The sequence below is a fragment of the Oncorhynchus mykiss genome, chromosome 5 (assembly GCF_057628025.1).
Source record: "Oncorhynchus mykiss isolate SJ-2025 chromosome 5, ASM5762802v1, whole genome shotgun sequence".
Taxonomy (NCBI): domain Eukaryota; kingdom Metazoa; phylum Chordata; class Actinopteri; order Salmoniformes; family Salmonidae; genus Oncorhynchus; species Oncorhynchus mykiss.
In genome coordinates this window covers 59,689,658-59,716,732 of record NC_143026.1, presented here as the reverse complement: position 1 = coordinate 59,716,732, position 27,075 = coordinate 59,689,658, and the positions used below count along the sequence as shown (strand labels likewise).

At 40.7% G+C, this 27,075-nt stretch overlaps 2 protein-coding genes across 2 annotated transcripts; one reads left to right on the top strand and one right to left on the bottom strand.

Annotated features, from left to right (window-relative positions):
• Positions 1-13,046: 13,046 nt before the first annotated feature.
• Positions 13,047-17,404, bottom strand: lsm4 (LSM4 homolog, U6 small nuclear RNA and mRNA degradation associated). Its single transcript, XM_021603502.3, has 5 exons — positions 17,231-17,404; positions 15,574-15,615; positions 15,305-15,403; positions 14,857-15,046; positions 13,047-13,732 (listed from the first exon to the last, which is right to left on the bottom strand). The coding sequence occupies exons 1-5, from the start codon at positions 17,231-17,233 to the stop codon at positions 13,623-13,625; spliced, it is 444 nt and encodes a 147-aa protein (XP_021459177.1). The 5' UTR covers positions 17,234-17,404; the 3' UTR covers positions 13,047-13,622.
• pgpi (Pyroglutamyl-peptidase 1) lies at positions 17,395-21,666 on the top strand. The gene is given in 5 exon segments (NM_001160660.1): positions 17,395-17,531; positions 19,461-19,513; positions 20,209-20,325; positions 20,440-20,672; positions 20,847-21,666. Coding segments are annotated over 5 exon segments (630 nt in total). The 5' UTR covers positions 17,395-17,497; the 3' UTR covers positions 21,040-21,666.
• The last annotated feature ends 5,409 nt before the right edge of the window (positions 21,667-27,075 follow it).

The following is a 27,075-nucleotide window of genomic DNA, read 5'->3' as shown; positions in this document are numbered from 1 at the left end:
AGCCATTTGTATCTCAATAGCAAATCATTTCTGGGTAACCCTTACTGTTATTTTAAATTAAAACTGTCAAAAATAAACAAATTGGCTCTTTGTAAAGAGCAATTTCTCAAGCAAGAATTTTGCTAAGACTGTCTGGGAGTGGTCTGAGCAGGAGGGGAAAACTGAAAACTAGACTATCATAATAATCATAGCATTATCAGAATTTTACAGTATTATTCCAACCTTTGTGTAGAAATACAGCATATATATATATAACACAGGATTATCACATTTTTGACTGCACTGGACCTTTAAATAATTATTTATTTCTTCTAAAATAAATTGAAATTAGAAAAAAAGTGTAATTTCTGTCAGGGTGTTCTTTGAATGCTTAATTTTGTCATTGGTAACTATAGGGCTGATTTGAATTGCCAAAGAGCTCCAATTTAGTTTCATTGGTCAACAGAACATTTCTTCCAGGATTTAGGCTTGTTTAGGGGGGATTTTTGCACATTTCAAATCTGAGTTTCTGGTGTCTCTTTCAGCAGTGGAGGTCTTCCTATGTTTATCAACGACCAAATTAAGCATTCAAAGAACACAACATCCTCCCTACAAACAAATATCAGGGAGGTTTGATAATGCTGTGGGGTTGCTTTGCTGCCTCTGGTAATGGGGCCTTATACGTGTACAAGACATCATGAAATCAGCAGATTATCAAGGTGTTTTGGAGTGAAATGTATAACCCAGTGTCCAAAAATGTAGTCTCTGTTGAGGGTCTTCCAGCAGGACAACATAAATACACATAAAAAAAAGCACCCAGGAATGGTTCAAGAATAAACACTGGACTGATCTGGAGTGGCCAGCGATAAGTCCAGATCTGAATTCCATCAAAAAAATCAATGGAAAGATAATTTGAAAACAGCCGTCTGTGGAAAGCACCACTCAAGAATTTGAGCAGTTTGCATCTGAAGAGTGGGCCAAACTGCCAGTAGAAAGCTGCAGCAAGCTCATCAATGCAGTTATCTTCACCAAAGGCTGTTTAACCAAGTATTAGCTCCTGGGTGCCAATAATTTTGTCCATGCTACCATTTGTTTTAATTTTCTTAATTAACATTGTAAACATAAAAAGGTCCAATGCAGACTTTCAATTTTTTTTATATCAATATCAAATCATTTCTGTGTAACAATGAAGTACCGTACTGTGATTATTAATTTAAATGGTCAAAAATAAACAAAGAGCAATTCTTTTCAAAGAGCAAGTTCTCAAACAATTTTTTTGCCAGAACTGTCTGGGAGTGGTCTGAGTGGGGAGGGGAAAACTGAAATGTAGCTGTTATTGGCAGAGAGGTTAGGAACTCTTTTTTATTGGTATATTAAATTTACAGCCTGGTGATGTCCCCAGGCAGGTCAATACTCCATTCCACCAAAACAGGCTGAAATTTCAGACAGCCTTTTCAAACATCACTTACACTAAAAGACCATTATCATAATTGTCACAGTATTATTCCAGAGGTGGCAGAATGAAGTGCTCGAGTTGGGGTGTAGGGTTTGAGCATAGCCTAACGGTAGGGAACTGCCCCTACAACCCAACCCTACAATCCAACCACTCCGTTCTGCCACCTCTGGTCACTTGCTCCTCCCACCCCTATAAGAAGGCAGCTCACACTAAGCCCAGTCCAAGCTCTTCTCTGTCCTAGCGCCCCCAACCAACTTCCCCCTGAAGTTAGGCCAGCAGAGTCCCTGCCCATCTTCCGAAAACATCTGAAACCCTACATCTTCAAAGAGTATTTTAAATAATCCCACAGCATCCTGACACCCCTAAAAAAAGAAAAAAGCATTTTGTGAACTAACTCGCACTTTACTTTATTTTCCCCCTTTACTAGCTCTGACCTTGCTGATAGCTACTTTAAGGAAAATGTAGTTAATATTACTCTAATATGTCGCTGGCCCACCTAGCTATCTTAAGATTAATGAACTAACTAAGTCACTCTGGATAAGAGCATCTTCTAAATAACTAAATTGTAAATGTATTCCAACCTCGGTGTGGAAATATATGAAAAATCACGTTGAATGAAGATAGCCTTTAAGTTTACCCCAAATATGTATTTCTGCAATGTTGACAATCCAATAACAACGTGTGGACAGTGGAGACCAAAAGTTTGTTTTAGAATAAACAATTATTTCTAAAGAGTGCAAGGGTGCTAATACAGTTGAAGTCGGAGGTTTACATACACCTTAGCCAAATACATTTAAAAACTCAGTTTTCACAATCCCTGACACTTAATCCTCGTAAAAAATTCCCTGTCGTAGGTCAGTTAGGATCACCACTTTATTTTAATAATGTGAAATGTCAGAATAATAGTACATGAAAAATGTATTTCAGCTTTGATTTCTTTCATCACATTCCCAGTGGGTCAGAAGTTTACATACACGTGGTAGCATTGCCTTTAAATTGCTTAACTTGGGTCAAACTTTTCGGGTAGCCTTCCACAAGCTTCCCACAATAAGTTGGGTGAATTTTGGCCCATTCCTCTTGAACAAAGCTGGTGTAACTGAGTCAGGTTTGTAGACCTCTTTGCCCACACACGCCTTTTCAGTTCTGCCCACAAATGTTCTATGGGATTCAGGTCAGGGCTTTGTGATGGCCACTCCAATACCTTGACTTGGTTGTCCTTAAGCCATTTTGCCACAACTTTGGAAGCATGCTTGGGGTCATTGTCCATTTAGAAGACCCATTTGCGACCAAGGTTTAACTTCCTGACTGATGACTTGAGATATTGCTTCAATATATCCACATAATTCCTCATGATGACATCTATTTTGTGAAGTGCACCAGTCCCTCCTGCAGCAGAGCACCCCCACAACATGAGGCTGCCATCCCCATGCTTCACGGTTGGGATGGTGTTCTTCGGCTTGCAAGCATCCCCCTTTATCCTCCAAACATAATGATGGTCATTATGGCCAAACAGTTTCATTTTTGTTTCATCACACCAGAGGACATTTCTCCAAAAAAGTACAATCTTTGTCCCCATGTGCAGTTGCATACCGTAGTCTGGCTTTTTTTAAAGGCAGTTTTGGAGCAGTGGCTTCTTCCTTGCTGAGCGGCCTTTCAGGTTATGTCGATATAGGACTCGTTTTACTGTGGATATAGATACTTTTGTACCGGTTTCCTCCAGCATCTTCACAAGGTCCTTGCTGTTTTTCTGGGACTGATTTGCACTTTTCGCACCAAAGTATGTTCATCTCTAGGAAACAGAACGCGTCTCCTTCCTAAGCGGTATGACGGCTGCGTGGTCCCATGGTGTTTATAATAGCGTACTATTGTTTGTACAGATGAACGTGGTACCTTCATGCATTTGGAAATTGCTCCCAAGGATGAACCAGACTTGTGGAGGTCTATAACTTTTTTTCTGATGTCTTGGCTGATTCCTTTTGATTTTCACATTATGTCAAGCAAAGAAGCACTGAGTTTGAAGGTAGGCCTTGAAATACAACCACATGTACACCTCCAATTGACTCAAATTTCCTGGAATTTTCCAAGCTGTTTAAAAGCACAGTCAACTTAGTGTATGTAAACTTCTGACCCACTGGAATTGTGATCCAGTGAAATAATCTGTCTGTTAACAATTGTTGGAAAAATGACTTGTGTCATGCACAAAGTAGATATCCTAACCAAATTGTCAAACTATAGTTTGTTAACTTCTCTAGGGTAGGGGGCAGCAGTCGGAATTTTGGATGAAAAGCGTGCCCATATTAAACTGCCTGCTACTCCGGCCCAGAAGATATGATATGCATATAATTGGTAGATTTGAACAGAAAACACTCTAAAGTTTCCAAAACTGTTGAAAGTGTCTATGAGTATAACATATCTGATTTGGCAGGCGAAAACCTGAGCAAAAACCTGAGAAAAATCAATTTAGGAAGTAGGATTTTTTTGGTTTTGTAGTTTTCTATTCAATTACAGTATCCATTGACTTAGGACTCAAATTGCAGTTCCTATGCCTTCCACTAGATGTCAAGTGTTTAGAAATTGTTTCAGGCTTGTATTCTGAAAAATGAGGGAGTAAGAGTGGACCCTGCCGTGTCACAGAGCTTTTTCATGCGCGCGACCGAGAGAGTGCCTTTCTTGTTTACCTTGACGACGTTTGAAATATTAGCGATTATTTAGGCTAAAAACAACCTGAGGATTGAATATAAACATCGTTTGACATGTTTCTATGAACTTTACGGATACAATTTGGATTTTTTGTCTGCCTGTTGTGACTGCGTTTGAGCCTGTGGATTACTGAAGAAAACGCGAACAAAACTGAGGTTTTTGGATATAAAGAGAGACTTTATTGAACATTTATTGAATAAATTAATGTTGGATTTACAAGAAGTTAATCTTTAAACCTATGTAAAATAGTTGTCTCTTTTCTGAATTTTTATAACAAGTATTTCTATATTTGAATTTGGTGCTCTGCAATCTCACTGGATGTTGGCCAGTACCCTAGAGGTTATTAACAAGAAATTTGTGGAGTGTTTGAAAAACTAGTTTTAATGACTCCAACCTAAGTGTATGTAAACTTCCGACTTCAACGGCAACAATCTGGCTGCCAATGTATGTACACCTACATTCCTACTAGGGTTGGGCAATATGGCCAAAATATCATATCAAGGTATTAAAAAAAAAAAAAAAAGGATGGTATTTTATGTTTTTTAATAATAGAAGTTCTTACATTTGCTTTATGGGTAGTGCGTGACCGTAGGGTGGCAACAAATACATTCTAAGTCATTTCAATGGGTCTTTCTCCATTCTGATTGTTTTACACTGTTCAATTCAACCAAAAACTATTTAAGACTCATCAATTTCTGCATTTCCCGCACTCGTTTGAGATCCTTTCCACACTGCCATGTAGGGCTGCACGATATGGGCAAAACCTAGGCCTTATTTTTAACCAAATGTTGCAATTCCGATTTGACTTGCGATTTAGTGAAAATGCCAGGGAAGAGTTATTGTGACAGGGTAGGAACCAAAGTGTTGACAAGTGTTTCCTATGGGACCTTATAATCTTTGGCTACATTTAATGTTTTCTATTAGCTACTTTATGTAGCTAACATATTCATGCTTTGCGTATTCCTCTTTGATGTAGAATATACTATTGCACAAATAACATGCTGATTTAGGCCTACACCATCACTGGTATTATCAGGCTGTATAGCTAATTACGTTTGCTCTGACTCAGTACATTTGTTAGCTAGCTAGCCAGCTAACTAGCGATTAGCGGCTAAAAGGATTTAGGCCCAACTTGTTAAGAAAATACAAAGTATCTGTTTGCAGATGTAAGACACACAAACTATGTGTAATTATAGAGCGGTAGTGGATTTATATTAAAGAAGCAAAGTGAAAACAGCAACCTTGTCATCAACATTGTTGCATGTGCTGCATTGACCATGCAGACTGAATGCAAGTGTCTCATGGTCTAGGAACAACAAATGCCCTCTTTGAGTGATGGGGGGTGTGGCTAGGTCTGTGTGGAAAGTGGCGTGGAGAGAGAACAGAGAGAGATGTCTCGAGTAGCGAAGTAAACTATAAAAATGGACTTCACACGCGGCTTGTCCCATTTAACAAACATTCCTATACAGTTATAGAAGGTAAAGTAAAAACCAAAACCGCTCTGTGCATCAATACCCGTATATCGTTAAAATATGATATACCGCCCTGCCCTATTTCATACATGGCCATTATCATCAGGCATGAGTCACAGGCCTTCTGGCTGACTGTCCATTGTCTACCAGCTAGATGTACTAGTTCCAGTTAGCTGGTATGGGGATAAAATAATTGCAACCTGTAGTAATTTTAGTTTGACATGTTTTGCTGTTTGTTAGGTTTTAAACTATGAGCAAAGAAATAGGCTAGTTCTAAGGTTGTAATTAACTCTAAGGGTATCATTTCGAAACTGAAAGACAGCAAAGGTAGGCCTGTATTAGTCAAGTGTGTAAGTTTTGTCTTGGCCCTTTTGAGAAGGCAGATGATAGGGCATTGGGCTCTAATTGAAGAGAACCATGTATCTTTCTCTCAGGGCTTAGCAGTACTGTGGCATAACCTGTCAGAGGAAAAGATCTTCCAAACAGAGGACATTAGCTCAAACATCTTAACACAATATCTTTCTCCCTCATACATTGCTGCACAAACACTCACCTACCCACACACACACATTCTCTTAAGTAGTTCCCCACAATGATGTGAAATTGTAGCTTACAGGGACATATAATACATAGGAGTAATGCTATACCCATGGATTTGGGTACAGGGTAACTTCAACCTTCATTAAAGTATCTCACAATCGTGGCCTCCAAAAACTAAAAGTTGGAAAATGAAAGCCCATTAGCATTAAACTTCTGTTAATGTTATCTTTCACTACGTCGCGAAAGTGCTGTTAAAAAAAAAAAAAAAAAACACATTCCCCACAGGCAGGAAAAAGGCAAGCAAGCGTTTTTCATGACTGAGCGCCAAGGATGGAGAACAACATTCTGCTAATTTGATAATATAAGTGCTACATAACTTTTATATCCTGGGTTGTATTCTTCAAGAGAGCTGTGGTACATTAGTCTCATAACATTTATGGGACACAAAACCAGTGCCTAGGGATTTTGGTATTGACACAATAACTTTTTTTTAAAACACTTTTGCCATACAAATACAGTGCATTCGGAAAGTATTCAGACCCTTTAACTTTTTCCACATTTTGTGTGGTTACAGCCGTATTCTAAAATTGATTAAATTGTTTTCAATCTACACACAATACCCCCTAATGACAAAGCAAAAAGTTGTATAGAAATTTGTGCTAATTTATGAATAAAATCTGAAACGTCACATTTACATAAGTATTTTGTTTAAACACCTTTGGCAGCGATTAAAGCCTCGAGTCTTCTTGGGTATGACGCTACAAGCCTGACACATCTGTATTTGGGGAATTTCTCCCATTCTTCTCTGCAGATTCTGTCAAGCTCTGTCAGATTGGATGGGGAGCGTCGCTGCACAGCTATTTTCAGGTCTCTCCAGAGACGTTCGCTCGGGTTCAAGTCCGGGCTCTGGCTGGGCCACTCAAGGACATTGAGACTTGGCACGAATCCACTCCTGCTTTACATTGGCTGTGTGCTTAGGGTCGTTGTCCTGTTGGAAGGTGAACCTTCGCGCCAGGTCTTGAGCACTCTGGTTTTCATCAAGGATCTCTCTGTACTTTGTTCACTTCACATTTCTCTCAATTCTGGCTAGTCTCTACCAGGACCTGCCGCTGAAAAATATCCCCACAGCATAATGCTGCCACCACTGTAAATAACAGCTGGTGCACTATATCTAAGGAAGTCTCGAGCTATTGCTCGTCTGAGGTAGAGTACTTATGATAAGCTGTAGACCACACTAACCACCACACTATCTACCCAGAGAGTTCTCATCTGTATTTATCGTACCTGTTTACAAACCACCACAGTCAGCGGCTGGCACAAAGACAGCATTGAATGAGCTGTATTCCGCAATAAGCAAAAAAGAAACCGCTCACCCAGAGGCGGTGCTCCTAATAGCCATGAACTTTAATGCAGGGTAACTTAAATCCGTTTGACCAAACTCGGGACCACCTGAGAGAGACGCATACATACATAGCTCTCCCTCGTCCTCCATTTGGCAAATCTGACCATAATTCAATCTTCCTGATTCCTGCTTATAAGCAAAATTAAAGCAGGAAGCACCAGTGACTAGATCAATAAAAAAAATGCTAAGCTACGGGACTGTTTTGCTAGCACAGACTAGAATACAGACTAGAAGATTCCTCCAATGGCATTGAGGAGTACACCACATCAGTCATTGGCTTCAGCAGTAAGTGCATCGAGGACGTCGTCCCAACAGTGACCGCACGTACATACCCCAACCAGAAGTCATGGATTACAGGCAACATCCGCACTGAGCTAAAGGCTAGAGCTGCCGCTTTCAAGGGGCGGGACTCTAACCCGGAAGCTTATAAGAAATCCCGCTATGCCTTCCGACGAACCACCATACAGTCAAAGCGTCAATACAGGATGAAGATCAAATGTACTACACCAGCTCCGAAGCTTGACGGTTGTAGCAGGGCTTGCAAACCATTACAAAGGGAATCACAGCCTGGAGCTGCCCAGTGACACAAGCCTACCAGACGAGCTAAACATCTTCTATGCTCGCTTCGAGGCAAATAACACTGAAACATGCATTAGAGCACCAGCTGTTCCGGAAAACTGTGTGATCACGCTCTCCGCAGCCAATGTAAAACCTTTAAACAGGTCAGCATTCACAAGGCTGCAGGGCCCGACAGATTACCAGGACGTGCACTGCGAGCATTCACTGACCAACTGTCAAGTGTCTTCACTGACATTTTCAACCTCTCACTGTCCGAGTCTTTAATGGCAAACATGTTTCAAGCAGACCACCATAGTGCCTGTGCCCAAGAACACCAAGGTAACCTGCCTAAATTACTACCGACCCGTAACACTCATGTCTGTAGCCATGAAGTGCTTTGAAAGGCTGGTCATGACTCACATCAACACCATTATCCCAGAAACCCTAGACCCACTCCAATTTGCATACCGCCCCAACAGATCCACAGATGATGCAATCTCTTTTGCACTCCATACTGCCCTTTCCCACCTGGACAAAAGGAACACCTATGTGAGAATGCTATTCATTGACTACAGCTCAGCGTTCAACACCATAGTGCCCTCAAAGCTCATCAATAAGCTAAGGACCCTGGGACTAAACAACTCCCTCTGCAACCGGATCCTGGACTTCCTGACAGGTCGCCCCTAGGTGGTAAGGGTAGGTAAAAACACATCCGCCACGCTGATCCTCAACACAGGGGCCCCTCAGGGGTGCGTGCTCAGTCCCCTCCTGTAGTTCCTGTTCACTCATAATTGCACGGCCAGGCACGACTCCAAAACCATCATTAAGTTTGCCGATGACACAACACTGGTAGGCCTGATCACTGACAAGACAGCCTATAGGAAGGAGATCAGAGACCTGGCCATGTGGTGCCAGGACAACAATCTCTCCCTCAACGTGATCAAGACAAAGGAGATGATTGTGGACTACAGGAAAAAGAGGACCGAGCACACCCCCATTCTCATCGACAGGGCTGCAGTGAAGCAGGTTGAGAGCTTCAAGTTACTTGGTGTCCACATAACCAACAAACTAACATTGGCCAAACACACCAAGACAGTCGTGAAGAGGGCACGACAAAACCTATTCCCCCTCAGGAGACTGAAAAGATTTGGCATGGGTGGGTCCTCAGATCCTCAAAAAGGTTCTACAGCTGCACCATCAAGAGCATCCTGACTGGTTGCATCACTGCCTGGTATGGCTACTGCTCGGCCTCCGACCACAAGGCACTACAGAGGGTAGTGCGATCGGCCCAGGACATCACTGGCTAAGCTTCCTGCCATCCAGGACCTCTAGAACAGGCAGCGTCAGAAGAAGGCCATAAAAATTGTCAAAGACTCCATCCACCCTTGTCATAGACTGTTCTCTCTGCTACTGCACGGCAAGTGGTACCGAAGCGCCAAGTCTAGGCTTCTAAACAGCTTCTACCCCCAAGCCATAAGACTCCTGAACACCTAATCAAATGGCTACCCAGACTATTTGCATTCCCCCCCTCCCTTCCCCTCTTTTACACCGCTGATACACTGTTATCATCTATGCATAGTCACTTTAATAACTCTACCTTCATGTGCATATTACCTCAACTAACCGGTGCCCACGAAAATTGACTCTGTACCGGTATCCCCCTGTAAAATAGTCTCGCTCGTTATTTTACTGCTGCTCTTTAATTACTTGCTACTTTTATTTCTTATTCTTATCCGTATTTTTTCAACTGCATTGTTTGTTAGGGGCTCGTAAGTAAGCATTTCACTGTAAGGTAGCTGTTGTATATGGCGCATGTGACTAATATAATTTGATTTGATTTGGGCTGTGGCGGTCACGAAATTTAGTCGGCTGGTGATTGTCAAGCAAATAACTGGTCGGTCTCATGGTAACTTACCGTTAATTAACAAACACATTTAGCTTCTCCTGGCTCCACTGATGCAGAACATCTACATTTAAAAAAGTAGAATAAATCCATGTAATATATCATACACCTTCGCAATAAATCCATTATTATTTTAGACAGGTCTAAAGAAGTATGAAAATCGAATTCAGAAGAACAGAATAGTATACTTTGAGTTGTCCTTATGTTAGGCTCTGATATGGCTATGTCAAATGGCTGTGGGCTACATTAGTTAATTTAGCAGACAAGATTTGCTTAGAATTCCTTAGGATTATTGTATATAATCTTTTTAGTATGAATAATACAATTGAACAATGCTGAATAAAATAGAAAGGAGATTTACTCCAAACAATTTGAGAGTGCGCAATTCTGTGCCGAGCGGTTAACAAAGAAATAGGTATTCCTATATGCTTAATTTAGAGTTATTATTGAAACTTTAGTTGTTCTACAAACATTGATCTATATGCTTAGATTTTTTAATATATTGTAAGGCTGCATGACGAGACTAATGCTGATTTTTTTTAAAAATTGCTCTAAAAAGTCATGAGCTCTGCTTTGTGTGCTTTGTTTCTTGCGCAGGACGTACACTCTACATCAGTCATTCATTCACAATTTGACAATTTCACGGCAGCATCCCCTTTGTGTGGCTGTAATGCACCCTAAAAAAAAGCCATGCCTTTTGCGGCCAGTGGCCTCTGCAGAACTTTTTTGCAGAACCTTTCACAGATCTGTGCCTCGACAAAATCCTGTCTCGGAGCTCTATGGACAATTCCTTCGACCTCGTGGCTCGGTTTTTGCTCTGACATGCACTGTAAGCTGTGGAACCTTATATAGACAGGTGTGCCTTTCCAAAACATGTCCAATAAATTGAATATACCACAGGTGGACTCCAGTCAAGTTGTAGAAACATCTCAAGGATGATCAATGGAAACCAGATGCACCGGAGCTCAATTTCGAGTCTCATTGCAAAGGGTCTGAATACTTATGTAAATAAGGTTAAAAAAAATATATAAAATGTATTACATTTGGAAAATGTTATTAAAAACCTGTTTTCACTTTGTCACTATGGGGTAGTGTGTGTGTATATTGATAAGAGTTCAAATGTTCCTCATCAGTTTTAGAATAAGGCTGTTTTATAACAAAATGTGGAAAAAGTGAACAGGTCTGAATACTTTCCGAAGGCACCTTATTTCAGAGGTAGGGAAACCATCTCATAATTTCCAGCAAACCCTTGTCAAAAAACACTTATGCATTTTACATTTTCAATTGAAGCTGGCTTTTCATGCAAATGAAGTTGAGGTTTGAGTTCTTTTTTGGGGGTTTCATGTTACAGGTTACTGAAACTAATACAGATGTTCCATTTCAATTCATTAGAAACAGCCACAATACTTGCAACACTACAGTAATAAAACTCATGGAACAGCATCCTAAATCTGTCAGCATCTCATGTGATATTTAACTTCATGAATTATAACTATGTTAAATCAGGGCTTGCCTTGCTACCTAAACCCCTTGCTCTGGCCAAACATAAGTTTATTTTCCGCAATAGAGCTCCACAGTGGAGGTGTCATAATACCCATAAAACCTAGCTGTTGCAATCATTTTTCCACCATTCATTTTATCCTCTCAATAAAAAAAATAAAAAGCTGTTGCGCAGCAACTCACTGCCTTCTTGAAGACAAACAATGTATACGAAACGCTTCAGTCTGGTTTTAGACTCCATCATAGCACTGAGACTCCACTCATGAAGGTGGTAAAAGACCTTTTAATGGCATCAGACCAAGGCTCTGCATCTGTCCTCGTGCTCCTAGACCTTAGTGCTGCTTTTGATACCATCGATCACCACATTCTTTTGCAGAGATTGGAAACACAAATTGGTCTACACGGAAAAGTTCTTGCCTGGTTTAGATCTTATATGTCGGAAAGATATGAGTTTGTCTCTGGATGGTTTGTCATCTGACAAATCAACTGTACATTTTGGTCATATCAAGACTATTTAAAGGACAGGACAGCCCCCCCCCCCCCCCCCCAAATCTCAGCAAAACTACAAATCCCTACAAGCTCCTGCATATCATCTCTGGCAGACACCTTTGCTAACAGGTATTGTGTCAACTTAAAACTTGCACAAGGCAGTTCACAGAATTGTCAATTTAAATACATTTAGCCAATTTATTAATTACTACATTTTGCTAACATTCGATAGTTAATCCAGAGATTCTTACCTTTGCCTCGATTAGGCAGTCTCATCCAGATCATCATGTCATTTGTAGTTCTTTATGAGAACCACATTAGCATTTCATTTTTGGCAGGTAAATATAGGCAAATATATTGATAGAAGTCACCTTGTCCTAGAAAGATTTACAGGGTTATCAAAACGTCACGGTAAGCCTACACAGCCCTTATTTTAATGTTTCTAAAATTACCTAATGGAAAAACTATTTGAACGATTTCCCTGTTAGACCGCTAGGATATTGGTATTATGACTCATACAGTGGTACTCTACGAATTTGGATCTTGCAGATGATTTCTAGAACACAAACACATTCTAACCATTCTGACTGGTAACAGAAACTGGTTGGGCCAGAGCCAGAACATGCGTGGGTATAGCGGCGTTTTGAAAATCAGTCATTTGCATTGATACTCTGATTGGTTAGAGATGATCCAATCGCTAAGGACTTTGTTTTGACGTATGCAACGAACATAGAGCAGTGGAAGAATTCAGTTTAAGTCGTCACACAAAATCCTGGCTGCATTATTGCACATTCAGCAGCTCTGTGATTGAGGTTGTGCTTTAGGGGGTTGGAGGGTTACACCAGCCTTGTTATATGCACCCCTTATTGTTTGACTACGGACTGTTTATTTTACAGCTAGTTATACAAGAACATAAACCTAATATGCAAATTGTGTTTTTGTCACTGTAGGAGATAAGCGAGCATGAGTGTTACGAAAGGCTTTTTAATTCTGTATGTAGACCAATTCAATTAGTTTTTTCTACTTTCATACATAAAGTACAGTGTATAACATAAAATTGTTTATTCTCATGTAAGTAAATTACAAAGTTATTTTCTTGGGTTACAAAATGCAAATAAAATTCCAAAAGTAGAACATTTAGAAACACGCAATTGGGACTCTTTAACCAACTACGTATTTTTCACTCACATACCCCAATCAACTTAAGTTTTCAAATTCCAAGGGCATAAAATGTGCTTTAAGTTGAAAACAATTGGATATACATAAAAAAAAACAATTGGGTACAATCAGTTGTATGTAAATATCTCTAGCCACAATAAAAACAAACTTCTGGATGATATTTATAGGTTTTTGGCGGTGGTCCAAATTGATAACTTAACAAAAACTGTAAGTAGGGGGGAAGAAATCTGTAGATAATACAAAACCCTGCATTTTCTGACCTGAACGGACTATTCATAGTTCTCACAGTGGAGTTCAAACTCACACAACACACAACTAGAAACAAAGGACAGAGGGAGCGGTAATGGCCATTATACAAGACGTTGTGTGAGATGATCTCCACTGAGTTATTATTCTGTGAAAACTACACTCTCTTACGTCTGACCTGTCTGCCTGTCCCTCGTCTCAGTGCTGGTTCTTGACTCCCTGAGGTTTGCCACCACCAGGCTTCTTCTCCTGCTGCTGCTGGCCTCTGCCCACTCCTGGCATACCGCGGCCACGGCCTCCAAATACACCTAAACATTGAGCAGGGACATAGAGCATGACCAAAGTTAAGCCACATCAGGAGCACCAGAAAATAATGATTGACACAGCTTATATGATTTCTAGCTACTTTTGAAGCACACACTGTGCCCTAGAAACATTATTTTTTTTTTTAACTAGGCAAGCCAGTTAAGAACAAATTCTTATTTTCAATGACGGCCTAGGAACAGTGGGTTAACTGCCTTGTTCAGGGGCAGAACGACAGATTTTTACCTTGTCAGCTCGGGGATTCGATCTATCGACCTTTCGGTTACTGGCCCAATGCTCTAACCACTAGGCCACCTGCCACCCCAACTAATATTTAACAATGTAAAGACCGTTTATTATAAAAGCTCAAATGTGGATGCATATGCCTGTCATTGAAATTACAGATCTGCGACACACACTGCCTAAATCATAGGCAAATGCAAAAAAAAGCGGATGCTTTAGTCCAGGTCTGGGAGGAGATCCCTCAGGAGACCATCCGCCACCTCATCAGGAGCATGCCCAGGCGTTGTAGGGAGGTCATACAGGCACGTGGAGGCCACACACACTACTGAGCCTCATTTTGACTTGTTTTAAGGACATTACATCAGTTGTAAGTTGGATCAGCCTGTAGCGTGGTTTTCCACTTTAATTTTGAGTGTGACTCCAAATCCAGACCTCCATGGGTTGATAAAATTGATTTCCATTGATAATTTTTACGTGATTTTGTTGTTGCCAAGAAACTGTAGATCTCGTACAATAATTTGCAAATAAAATCATTGAAAATCCTACAATGTGATTTTCTGGATTTTTTTCTCATTTTGTCTGTCATAGTTGAAGTGTACATATGAGGAAAATTACAGGCCTCTCATCTTTTTAAGTGGGAGAACTTGCACAATTGGTGGCTGACTAAATACTTTTTTGCCCCACTGTGTGTGTGTGTGTGTGTGTGTGTATATATATATATATATGTGTATGTATGTATGTATGTATGTATGTATGTATGTATGTATGTATATATACACACTATGTTTACTTAGCTCATAAATATAAGTCCCAATTGCGTCACACTACCAGCACCTCAACCAAATGTTACCCATTTGCCTCCCCAGAAAGAGATGTTCCATCTTACCTCTACCTGCTCCTGCTCCTCCCCCTCGGCCCTTGCCCTGCTGTTTGTTCTGCTGCATGCCTCCTCGCCCGCGGCCCTTGGACACCACCTCCTCCTTTACCATGTCGATGATTTCATCAGGGATACGCAGGTACTTTATGGTGCTTCCTCTGATGTAACACTCGGGCATCCTCCAAAACTTATCTCCATCCTAAACGATAGGAGTGAATGGGATTAGGGGAGAATTTCAGCATGTCTTGGTAGAAGCACTCTTAAAAGCTGAATCTTTTGACTGTCAATAGTGCCATCTTGTGGCTAGACATGGACATTTTTCTGATAGTTGATTTGTGAAAAAGACAGCAATGTAGCCTCTTCATTTACGGCTGTCACGTAAGCAACCATATACATATTTCAGATCAGTGGTCACAACTCTTGAGTGTCGACAAGTACTTATAGACAAACCCTTTACCCTCGAGGTGCAGATGACTTCTCGTAAGTTGATATTCATCCAGTTGTCACAACTGACCAAGTGTCCGTTGTACGTCTCTCCATTCTTCAACTCCACCAGCTGAGGAGCATAGGCATGAGTAAGAAATCAAAGTGATGTGGTTTCATGCTTGTACCACAAAAACCAATTACCACATTTACATGAACAACCGTGAGAAACTCACATGACTCAAGAAACAAAGTAAGAGTAAAATATCACAAAAACTTAAGACTAGTTGAATTCATCCTTACCATAGGGTGGTTCTGTGCAGTCTTCAGCAGAGATAGAGGTAGCTGTGAATTTCAATGTTTTTTTAAAGTCATTGCGCATGTTGTCTTGCTCGCTAGCTAACACATGATTAAATTAGCTAGCTAGCTTTGAAAAGGTTTGCTAACTAGTTGGTATGATAGCCAACTATACTGAACAAAAATATAAACGCAACAATTTCAAAGAATTTACTGAGTTAGTTCATATTAGGAAATCAGTCAATTAAAAAAGTCATTAGGCCCTATCCCAGACACCTTTATAAAAAAGGTAATGACAACGGCCATTTGCCTCATGCAGCGCGGCGGCTCCTTCACAGAGTTGATCAGGCTGTTGATTGTGGCCTGTGGAATGTTGTCCCACTCCTCTTCAATGGCTGTAAAAAGTCGCGGGAACTGGAACACGCTATTGTACATGTCGAACCAGAGCATCCCAAACCTGCTCAATAGGCCATGAAAGAACTGGGACATTTTCAGCTTCCAGGAATTGTGTACAGCCCTTGTGACATGGGGATGTGCACTATTATGCTGAAACATTAGATGATGGCGGCAGATGAATGGCACAACAATGGGCCTCGGGATCTAGTCAAGGCATCTCTGTGCATTCAAATTGCCATAGATAAAATGCAATTGTGTTCTTTGTCCGTAACTTATGCCTGCCTATACCATAACCCCACCACCACAGGGCACTCTGTTCACAACGTTGACATCAGTAAACAGCTCGCTCACACGATGCTATATACGTGGTCAGCAGTTGTGTGGCTGGTGTTGGACGACCTGCCAAATTCTCTAAAATTACATTTGAGGCAGCTTATAGCAAGGGTTCCCAAACTTGGTCCTGGGCCCCCCCCCCCTTGGATGCACGTTTAGTTTTGCTGTAGCACTACACTGCTGATTCCCATAATCAAAGCTTGATGATGAGATGGTTATTTGAATCAGTTGTGTAGTGCTAGGGCAAAAACTAAAACGTGCACCGGGGGGTGGGGAGAAGAGACACCCCAGGACTGTTTGGTGGACATTCCTGCAGTCTGCGTGCCAAATGCACACTCCCTCAAAGACATCTGTGGCATTGTGTTGTGACAAAACTGCACATTTTAGAGTCGCCTTTTTTTGTCCCTAGCACAAGGTGCACCTGTCTAGTGATCATGCCGTTTTATCAGTTTCTTCATATGCCACACCTGTCAGGTGGATGGATTATCTTGGCAAATGAAAAATGCACACTATGGGATGTAAACAAATTTGTGCACAACATTTGAGAGAAATAAGCTTTTTGTGCTTATTGAACATTTCTGGGATACTTTATTTCAGCTCATGGAACCTACACTTTACATGATGCGTTTATATTGTTTGTTTAGTGTAGTTAACTAGCTAGATCAAATTTGACTTGAAATGCAAACCATGTGTTTAGACACTATAACAAACCTATGTCAATGTTTTAACTAGATTACGATTATATTTTTAGTTAGCTATTAGCTAGCATTAACACAATGAGTTAACCATTTAGCTACGTTCATGTTACGTTACAGTAGCTAACTATCCAAGCTGCATGGTAAACAAAACAACCACGCTTTTGTGCTCGAGCTATTCCACGGTCCCACACATAATAGTCCTCATATTACTGTAACCCGAAAAAACATATACTTACCATTATAACAGATTATATTACAAACTATCCGGTCAACTGAACGTATTTTATTTTGTTTGCTAATGCTAACTACGTTGGACGGAAGTTGTCGCCAAAATGTGTTTCTACCATGCGTCATTACGTCAGACTCACCAAGAAAAAAAATACGCAAAAAGCACAGAAACAGATGACTGATCAACTGTGAAAGGACAGCAAAATCCCAGACAGCTGCATTCCTGGTAAAATTTAGAATAACAAACGAAAACATTCACTACAGCTAAGAAAAATATGGACAATAGTAACCAAACTGTTGTTGTAACAGGTTAGTGGGCTTTCCTCTACTTGATCGACTGTACGTAGTTTCTAGCTCGACAAAGCCAACTAGGGCGTGCATGTGAAGAATGTTACTCTGTTGAAAAGTTGTGTGAAGGACATGCAGCTGAGTTGTCCAAATAGTTGCAGTTTGTTATTTGTAAAATGGCATACATTCCTTCAAAGTGTTTTGTCAAATTGGCAATCATTTGTTTCTTGTATTCCAAAATAATATGCCTATGGATAACTGCCTATGGACATAATTGCATAACTTTAGGAACGTGTCATGCATGGTATGACCTACTTGACCCTGTATGTAGCAGACTCAAATTGAAGTTGTAATATTTCAGACATCCAGACATGCCCTTGTTAGGCAATTTGGCTAATTTTTAATGTATTCCTTGTGTTTAGCAAAATTCTAGTTTCAATAAACATTTGCTTTACATACTAGCATTAAACAGAATTGTGAAACTTTTAGGGTGTTTTCAAATACTCCTCTTTTTAAAAGACATTATCTCAGTTCTCTTTAAAGTGAATTGGGGTAAAACATTTAAATGAAATAAAAATAACCCAGTTCTCTTTGTAGTCACACTACCCTTGCCTTTGAAAGAGGACTCAACTATTTTTTTCCAGTACACTTCACCTATTTTGTGGACTGAGTCCTCTTTGCACTCACATTGCTATGTTTAGAAAGGAATCAAGATATTTTTTCCAACATGCACTCTGTGTTTTTACAAAGTGCAGGACAAGCCATTCAATCAGAATTGTGTTATTGGACAACTAGATATACATACATTTTGGAAGCTAATAATTGCATTTAATTAAAATATGAGACATAATAATTGTAATTAGAAGATACTATTAACATGTACATTGTATTGCTAACATAATAAATAGCAGAAGAATAACTACAGATTTAAATAATGCTGTAATTGAAAATTGTACACCCAATATAGGCGACTGCCCCTTTATTAGCTAGAATTTATTTTTGTACCCTACCGTATGTTGTTATTCTCACCAAATTATGTTGTCTTCTCACACTTTTCAAAATGCACAACCAAATAAGCATTTTATGAAGCTCTCAGCCTATAGATAGCATATTGCAAACAAATAATCTTGAACTAAAAACACACATTTTGTCAATTGTGTCGCTAATCAGTAAAAAATTGTTTTTTTAAATCTGCAAACCTGCATATAATCTTCTCTCTTTTGTGGCACCAATGTGATGGATTATGGCAGGGGAATCTGTGTTGCAGTATTCAAGTGTGTGGTGTGGGAATAATGACAGATGAACCTGGGGAGCTTTGTGTTCACTTTTCCCTAAAAGAGGGAACCAGACCACGGAATTCAAGCGAACCGCTTCAGGGGCTCTTTTGAGGTGTCTGACTTCCTTTGGAGTGTTCACAGTGCACAACAAATGTTGCAAACCGTGCTGAGTTCACAAAAATTGTCCGAAAGGGACCAAGTGTGAAAACACCCGAATTCTCCTGTCTCCCAGACACAAAGGCCAGTTGAACACGGGATGGCCTGATAAAAGATGTTAGATTGCCTGGGAACAGAGGGCCTCACAAAAGAGCTGGCCAGCAGCTGCCGACCCCACGCTCACTCCTTTTCACCTTCCTGCCAGACAGACAGATCCCTGTGTCCCCAAGGGAACACACCAGCCCATTAATTTCACAGGGATTCAGAGTGATGTCTCAACGTTACTGCAGCTACACTCACACATTTATAAACGCATCATATAAAGTGAGCATTTTGTTGGATTGTGCATATTTCTTTAGTGTCCCTTCGAGCGTGGGTTCTTAGGACAGTTATTTCCCTTCAAGCAAATGTATTGCCAAGCAATCCTATAAGTAAGCTTCAATCTCAAGTTAATTGAGTCTGCTATTTTAGTTTAATACTTTCTTTTAATTTTTATAAATGCTGCCATATTTTGCAGGGTTTGAGCCATTTGGAGAGCACACTATTAATGCCAGTTGGGTAGCAGTCCAGGTATGTATATTTAACATATTTCACGTAGGCTATATTGAATTAATTTGTCTTTATAACTATGAGGATGAGTTTATTTCCCTGACAATAACACAAAACTGCCTACCTTGTTCATGCTCAGCCTGTTTTGGTAGAACACATTAGTTGTCATGGGATCTCCATTCAGAAAATGTTTTCTTACACGTTCTATAATGTGAGAGAATCATTATAGGGCCAAAGTGGTAGTGTGGGGCTGTATTGGGAAATGTGATGGGGACAATGGTTGTCAGGGTGTCTAGACAGACTTGATAAGGATATTCAAATCAAACAAAGGGCTGCTTTGTGGCTGTGGTCAATCACGCCACTTTTAAATGTTTATGGGAACTGGCCTGGTAGCCATGGCCAGTTGTCCTGTAGCAAATTATAGAGCCAGTTGTGAACATTACACTTTAGAAATGTTGTCTCCTCCAGAAATGTTAAATCTTTTCCTATTTGTGCTTTCCCAATTTGTATTTTCAGGATATCATCCAATCATATTTCTGTTGTGCATATTTTTTTATGGACTGAATAGACAAAGTAAAGATGACCACAAGGAAATGTCTAACATGTTACAAAATTTATATTTATTTTAAAAGCAATGAGTTTCAAAATAATGTGAAGACATTTCTATTATCTTTTATGAATATGAATCACCTGTCTACTCTTCTCTTTGTTTTAAGGAACTGAAGAAGCTGGGCCTGGGAAAGGACATAGACCTGCATGTGTATGAGGTGCCTGTCGACTACCAGGCAGTCCAGAGTTTGATTCCATCACTATGGAAGCAGTATCATCCCCAGGTAAGAAGGCAATGAATGGGCCCCTATCTCCTTTCCTGCTGGTCAATTATGCACCTTAATATGCACCATATTTGAATTTGTTTGTTTTGTATCCTTCTCTGCACGGGGAATCAGTTAGTGGTCCATGTTGGAGTCTCAGGTATGGCCACCACCGTTACCTTAGAGAAATGTGGCCGTAACCATGGCTACAAGGGTCTGGACAACAGCCGCTTCTGTCCCCATTCTCAGTGTTGCATTGAGGGGGGCCCAGACTGCATTGACTCGGTTATTGACATGGAATCGGTCTGCAAAAGAGTGACAGCCTCTGGACTAGGAGTAGCAGTCTCCGTATCAAAAGATGCTGGCAGGTAAGCATCCTCCTCCTGTGTGCTTTTGTGTTTGCGACATTGCTAATAAAATCAATATGCATGCATACACCTGTATTTCAAAGAAAGTTGTAGGCCTATTTTTTTCCCCCACATATCTTACTGTAGAACCACCACTTAGAACCATTATATTAATTCCTGTGTCTTTCCTGACAGATACCTCTGTGACTTCACCTACTACACCTCTCTGTACCTGAGCCATGGGCACTCCGCATTCATCCACGTGCCTCCCATAGAGAAGCCTTATAGTGGAGTGGACTTGGGTAGGGCCCTCCAAGCCATCATACAAGAGATGTTGGACATGCTCGACCAAACCGAAGAGAAGATCCACTGCCAGTGTGTGCACTAATTTACCTGTGAAAGCCAACTGCCTTTAACCCCTTACACACAAGAGAGATTATGCACTTAACCACAACTAGCCAAACAATGTTTTTGTTTCATTACCTCTTCTGGTGCAAATTCAAAGATGGCAACCATACAGACACTTCCAGTTGACTTATTTCACAGCCATTTTGTCACATTCTTCATTGCTGTTTCCTCAAGCTCTTGACCTGGCCCATTTTTTTTATCTTAATGGTTATGATGAGGTGAGTAAAGCTGGTTCGGTATTTTGGTGTAACGAGCTTTCCCCACATTCTGTTGACACCGAAGAGATTGAGCAAGACGATTTGAACTGGAATAACAGGAATTGACAGAAGTGAGCCACATGCTTGTTCTAAGAGCGCTACTCTTTTTGAATCTGTTGTTGAGAAGCTTCCATGGTTTTGACTCTTTATCCATACTTACACTGCTATCTCAGAAACAGGGTTAGTGTATGGAATAGCCCTTTTTTGCATCAACTCAATGTACAAGTTCCACATTATTTATTGTTATCTATCTAGTTATTTAAGGGGAATTTCTGTCTTTGGTTGTTATTCATCATATCTTGAAGGAGTTATTTTTGTAACCAGCTTTTTCATTAAAGTCTTAGGCGTCCACTTGTTGGTGCTACTTAAGTCATGCTAGTACTTCCTGGATTTGATGTATATGAAATGCCCGGCCTTTTCCTCTCCACTCACCAACAAAACCAGCAAAATACAACTTCTGATAAGGATAAAGAAGGACTTCTCACCTCTTTCTTTTTTATGCTGTGGGTCTAGCCAGCTTCCAGGTCTACAGGGCTGATCATGTCCCGAAGCAGTGCAATAAATCCAAAGGAGGTGGTTTGTGTTTCTACTTCACCCAATGCTGGTGCAATGATGACACTTCTAAGTCTCCAGATCTGGAATCTATTTTCATCCACTGCAAACCTTTTTCCTCAGTCATTCTGGCCGGAGTCTATATCGCGCCGAGAACCTGTGCACACACAGAGAAACATCTACTGGCTGATCAGATCACAGAGGTGGAAAGAGAATACCCAGATTCTACTTTGACCATCAATGGGGGGATTTTAACCATACCAGCCTACAACAGGAACTTCCCAGATACAAACACTTGGTGAAATGTTCAACAAGTCAAGAAAAAAATTCTGGACCATGTTTACAGCACTTTTAAAGGGACATACCATGCTGTCTCCCATGCTCCCTAAGGGAACTCAGACCATGTGATGCTACACCTCATCCCTGCATACAGACATAAACTAAAAACTGCCAAGCCTGTCAAACATGCGGAAATAGACTGACGAGGACATTGGGAAGTGAAAGCACTGCCTAGACAACACAAATTGGAACATATTCAAGGACAGCAAAGCCAACATACACGACTACACAGACATATTCACATCCTACATCAGTGTATGTGAGGAGAACTACATACCATCCAAATACTTTTCTATCACACCTCAACGACAAGCCATGGGTCACTGGTGAGCTTAGGGCTCTCCACAGTGCCGAAGAGCAAGACCAGGGTACTCTATAGAGGTCAAGAAAAAGCTACTCTCAGGAATGAAGGCAGCCAAACAGCAGTACAAAGACAGGCTAGAGCAACTGCTTGTCTATTTGGAAAGGACTGAAAGAAATGTCCAACTAGAAACCTAAAGCTACAAACCCTAACCCCTCACTGCCGAATAAACTAAACTAGTTCTACTGCAGATTTGACACACCCTCCATCTACCCCTCCTTGCCACTTCCCCCTCTCACCCATCTACCCCTCCCCTCCCCATTTCTCTCCAGGCTCCTCTCTCCTCTACTTAATACTTAAGTCTATTGACGCACACGTGCATCAATCTAAGTAATACAATTTTAAAAATCATCATCCCCAATTTTTTACATGGGTTACGTCTCAAGCCACTGCATCCGCCTATGGCGGCCTTTCCGTATCTGCGGTGGAAGGTAACAGAGCTAGAGCTGTCAGACCATGAGACATCCCAAAAAATCTAGCTTCTCACAAAAACGTCTGTAGCTTCCGAACGGTTTGGCCTACAAACTATAATAACCACTCAATGGAAAGGGGAGACTGTCACAAACACAATGGTATTCTCCTGTGTCACGGGACCTGTCTTAAGATACTTCCATTCATTTGTATGGGTTATGGGAGTAGTTTTGTGACAACAGAAATAAGAGGTTAAATGTGTATCCAACCTTCAAAACCTTATTCCTTTCTGATTATTGTTTTCAGATTTTTTATTTTTTTTGCCATTTATGAATGTTTATTCAATGCGTTTATGGGATATAGTAATGGCCAAGTTCAATATTTTATCAACACATTTATTTTTATTTTTTTAATGTTTACACCTAAAGGTGTGCTAAAATTCCAAATCAAATAGCTAAATGATCCATGGTATGACCATCTTAAAACAATTCCACGTGTTATGTCAGGTTAGTAACCTTCCCCTCAAATGGCGTAGTTATTTAAGGTTTAAAGCACTGCACAGACCAGCTCTCCCGTTTTCACTGACCATATTCAACCAGTCATTAGAGCAATGCACTGTTCCTGCCTGTTTCAAATCTTCCATCATTGTTACAGTCCCAAAAAAACCTAAATGTGTCCTGCCTGAACTTTTACAGACCTGCAGTGCTCACCTCGGTAATCATGAAAACCTTTCAGCGCCTGGTACTTTCCTATCTCAAAACCATCACTGACGCCTCCCTCAACCCACTGCAGTTTGCCTACAGAGCTGACAGGTCTGTGGACGACACTGTCGAAATGGGCCAACACTACATCCTCAAACACATCGATAACCCATAGACATATACAAGGACATAGTTTGTGGACTTTAGCACTGCTTTCATTACATTATCTCAGAACTGCTACAAGACAAACTGTCCTAGCTGAACGTGTCCAGCTCCATCTATCAGTGGACTACTGACTTCCTAACCAACAGGACGCAACACGTGAAGCTGGGAAAACACCTCTCGGACTCTTTATCCCTCAGCACCAGAGTGCCGCAAGGATGCGTGCTCTCACCTGTACTCTACTCACTTTGGACCTCTAACAACGCATCTGTCAAACTACTCAAGTTTGCAGATGACGCAACTCTGGTCGATCTCATCACCGACGGCGATTAGTACATGTACCGTGGAGAGGTCAACCAACTAGTGGCCTGGTGCAGTCAAAATAACCTGGAACTCAACACAGACAAAACTGTGGAAATGGTGGTTGACTTAAGAAAACGCCCCCCACCATCTCTCCCCCTCGAGATTGTTAACTCAGCTGTTAGCATGGCTGAATCATTCAAATTCCTGGGGACCATCATCTCCCACAACCTCAAATTGGAGGACAACATCACAGAGGTCACCAAGAAGGCACACCAGTGGATGTACTACTTGCAGCAGCAAAACACAATCTCCCACCCAAACATTATCCGGTTTTAAGCATCAATCGTTGAGTCCATCCTTCATCTCCTCCATCACTGTCTGGTTTGGGTCTGCCCACTGCAAGGGCAAACTGCAACACATACCCAAAACGTCTTGCCACCTGAATAGTTTCTTCCCCCAGGCTGTGGCCCTCAGTGAGGTTGGATGGAGAGCATTTGTGAACAGCAGTTTTCAGTTCTTTCCACAGATTCTCGATTGGATTCAGGTCTGGACTTTGACTTGGCCATTCTAACACCTGGATATGTTTATTTTTGAACCATTCCATTGTAGATTTTGCTTTATGTTTTGGATCATTGTCTTGTTGGAAGACAAATCTCCGTCCCAGTCTCAGGTCTTTTGCAGACTCCATCAGGTTTTCTTCCAGAATGGTCCTGTATTTGGCTCCATCCATCTTCCCATCAATTTTAACCATCTTCCCTGTCCCTGCTGAAGAAAAGCAGACCCAAACCATGATGCTGCCACCACCATGTTTGACAGTGGGGGTGGTGTGTTCAGGGTGATGAGCTGTGTTGCTTTTACGCCAAACATAACGTCTTGCATTGTTGCCAAAAAGTTCAATTTTGGTTTCATCTGACCAGAGCACCTTCTTCCACATGTTTGGTGTGTCTCCCAGGTGGCTTGTGGCAAACTTTAAACGACACTTTTTATGGATATCTTTAAGAAATGGCTTTCTTCTTGCCACTCTTCCATAAAGGCCAGATTTGTGCAATATACGACTGATTGTTGTCCTATGGACAGAGTCTCCCACCTCAGCTGTAGATCTCTGCAGTTCATCCAGAGTGATCATGGGCCTCTTGGCTGCATCTCTGATCAGTCTTCTCCTTGTATGAGCTGAAAGTTTAGAGGGACGGCCAGGTCTTGGTAGATTTGCAGTGGTCTGATACTCCTTCCATTTCAATATTATCGCTTGCACAGTGCTCCTTGGGATGTTTAAAGCTTGGGAAATCTTTTTGTATCCAAATCCGGCTTTAAACTTCTTCACAACAGTATCTCGGACCTGCCTGGTGTGTTCCTTGTTCTTCATGATGCGCTTTTAACGGACCTCTGAGACTATCACAGTGCAGGTGCATTTATACGGCAACTTGATTACACACAGGTGGATTGTATTTATCATCATTAGTCATTTAGGTCAACATTGGATCATTCAGAGATCCTCACTGAACTTCTGGAGAGAGTTTGCTGCACTGAAAGTAAAGGGGCTGAATAATTTTGCACGCCCAATTTTTCAGTTTTTGATTTGTTAAAAAGGTTTGAAATATCCAATAAATGTCGTTCCACTTCATGATTGTGTCCCACTTGTTGTTGATTCTTCACAAAAAACTACAGTTTTATATCTTTGTTTGAAGCCTGAAATGTGGCAAAAGGTTGCAAAGTTCAAGGGGGCCGAATACTTTCGCAAGGCACTGTAGATTCATACTGTAAATGTGTACATCCACTGTATATCAATAATATACCCACTGTACATTTGTGTATCTGCTCCTTCTCTATGTTAACTTTACCTAGTTGTATATAATGTGTGTAAACTTTGTTGTCTGTATTCTGTCTCTAAATGTTGTCTATCACAAGCAGCTGGCACCATATCACCAAGTACAACTCTGAGTATTTGTAAATGTACATAGTGAATAAAGGTGATTCTGATGGTGCTTTCATAAGGTGTTTTGCTGGATTTATATGTTGTATAGAAATGTTTAATGTACCTGAAAAATGTTCTGTAGAGCAGACTTTTTTTTAAATTTAAAGTGAACTGCATATTGTGTTTTCATATCCCCCCAACGTTATCTAAACTTTTGTTTGTTGTTTTTCTTGGGTGGGGGGGGAAACAACAATTTTAGATAGTTTCTCTTACTTGCAAAAGCCAAATGCTGCTCATTTACATGGATTTCTTATTGTTTCTTGAGTATTTTTATAAGAAGTTGTAGTTGTGCCTTTTACTACGGTTATTTATATCAGGGAACGGTTTGGTTCTATTTCATATTTTCAAGTCTGTGGGCCCAACTTTGATTGATAGCTGTATGGCGATGTTTGAAGTTCAATGAACTTCATCAGATCAGTATGCTTATCTCAGCCGAGGATTTCATTTGATGAAGTGGGCAGGTAGGCAGCCAGGTGAGAATTGGACCCAGTTCTTGCATTGCTGTAGCACTTTCTTTTTTACTTTATTGAATGAATTGTTTTGGATGTTTCAGCTTTATGAGCGTCATTGAGCTAGTTTAGTTTTGTTCTTGTATTTTTGTCATAACACAGTATTTGTTTTCAGTTGTCTCCCATTACGGCTTCTTCCCGTGTTGTATCTATATTTTAAAAGACATGTCATACCTCTCGTGGTACAACCACATAATAACATACAGTACCTGATCCAGATGAATTGTATCTTCTTCCCAGAACAACTGTCATAAGCAATTTCGTTGCCTAAAATATGTTTTGTGTTTACTGGGTATTTGAGTGTTCATGGACTGTATCCATGGAGATTTGTCTTTGTGTTGTGTATGTGTTCCTTCACACTGTCCCATACTGGTTATTACATATGTGATTAAATTGTGACTATACTCACAGATGTGAAAGCCTATGTCCCCAAATGCTTGTTGAGGTGA

Excerpts from the sequence above, each read along its gene's own strand:
- lsm4 (XM_021603502.3), bottom strand. Across the intron at positions 15,047-15,304 it reads AAGTCATCTGCACCTCGAGG|GATGGAGATAAGTTTTGGAG; the intron begins GTAAAGGGTTTG and ends CCTATCGTTTAG. Across the intron at positions 13,733-14,856 it reads AGGAGCAGGAGCAGGTAGAG|GTGTATTTGGAGGCCGTGGC; the intron begins GTAAGATGGAAC and ends CTCAATGTTTAG.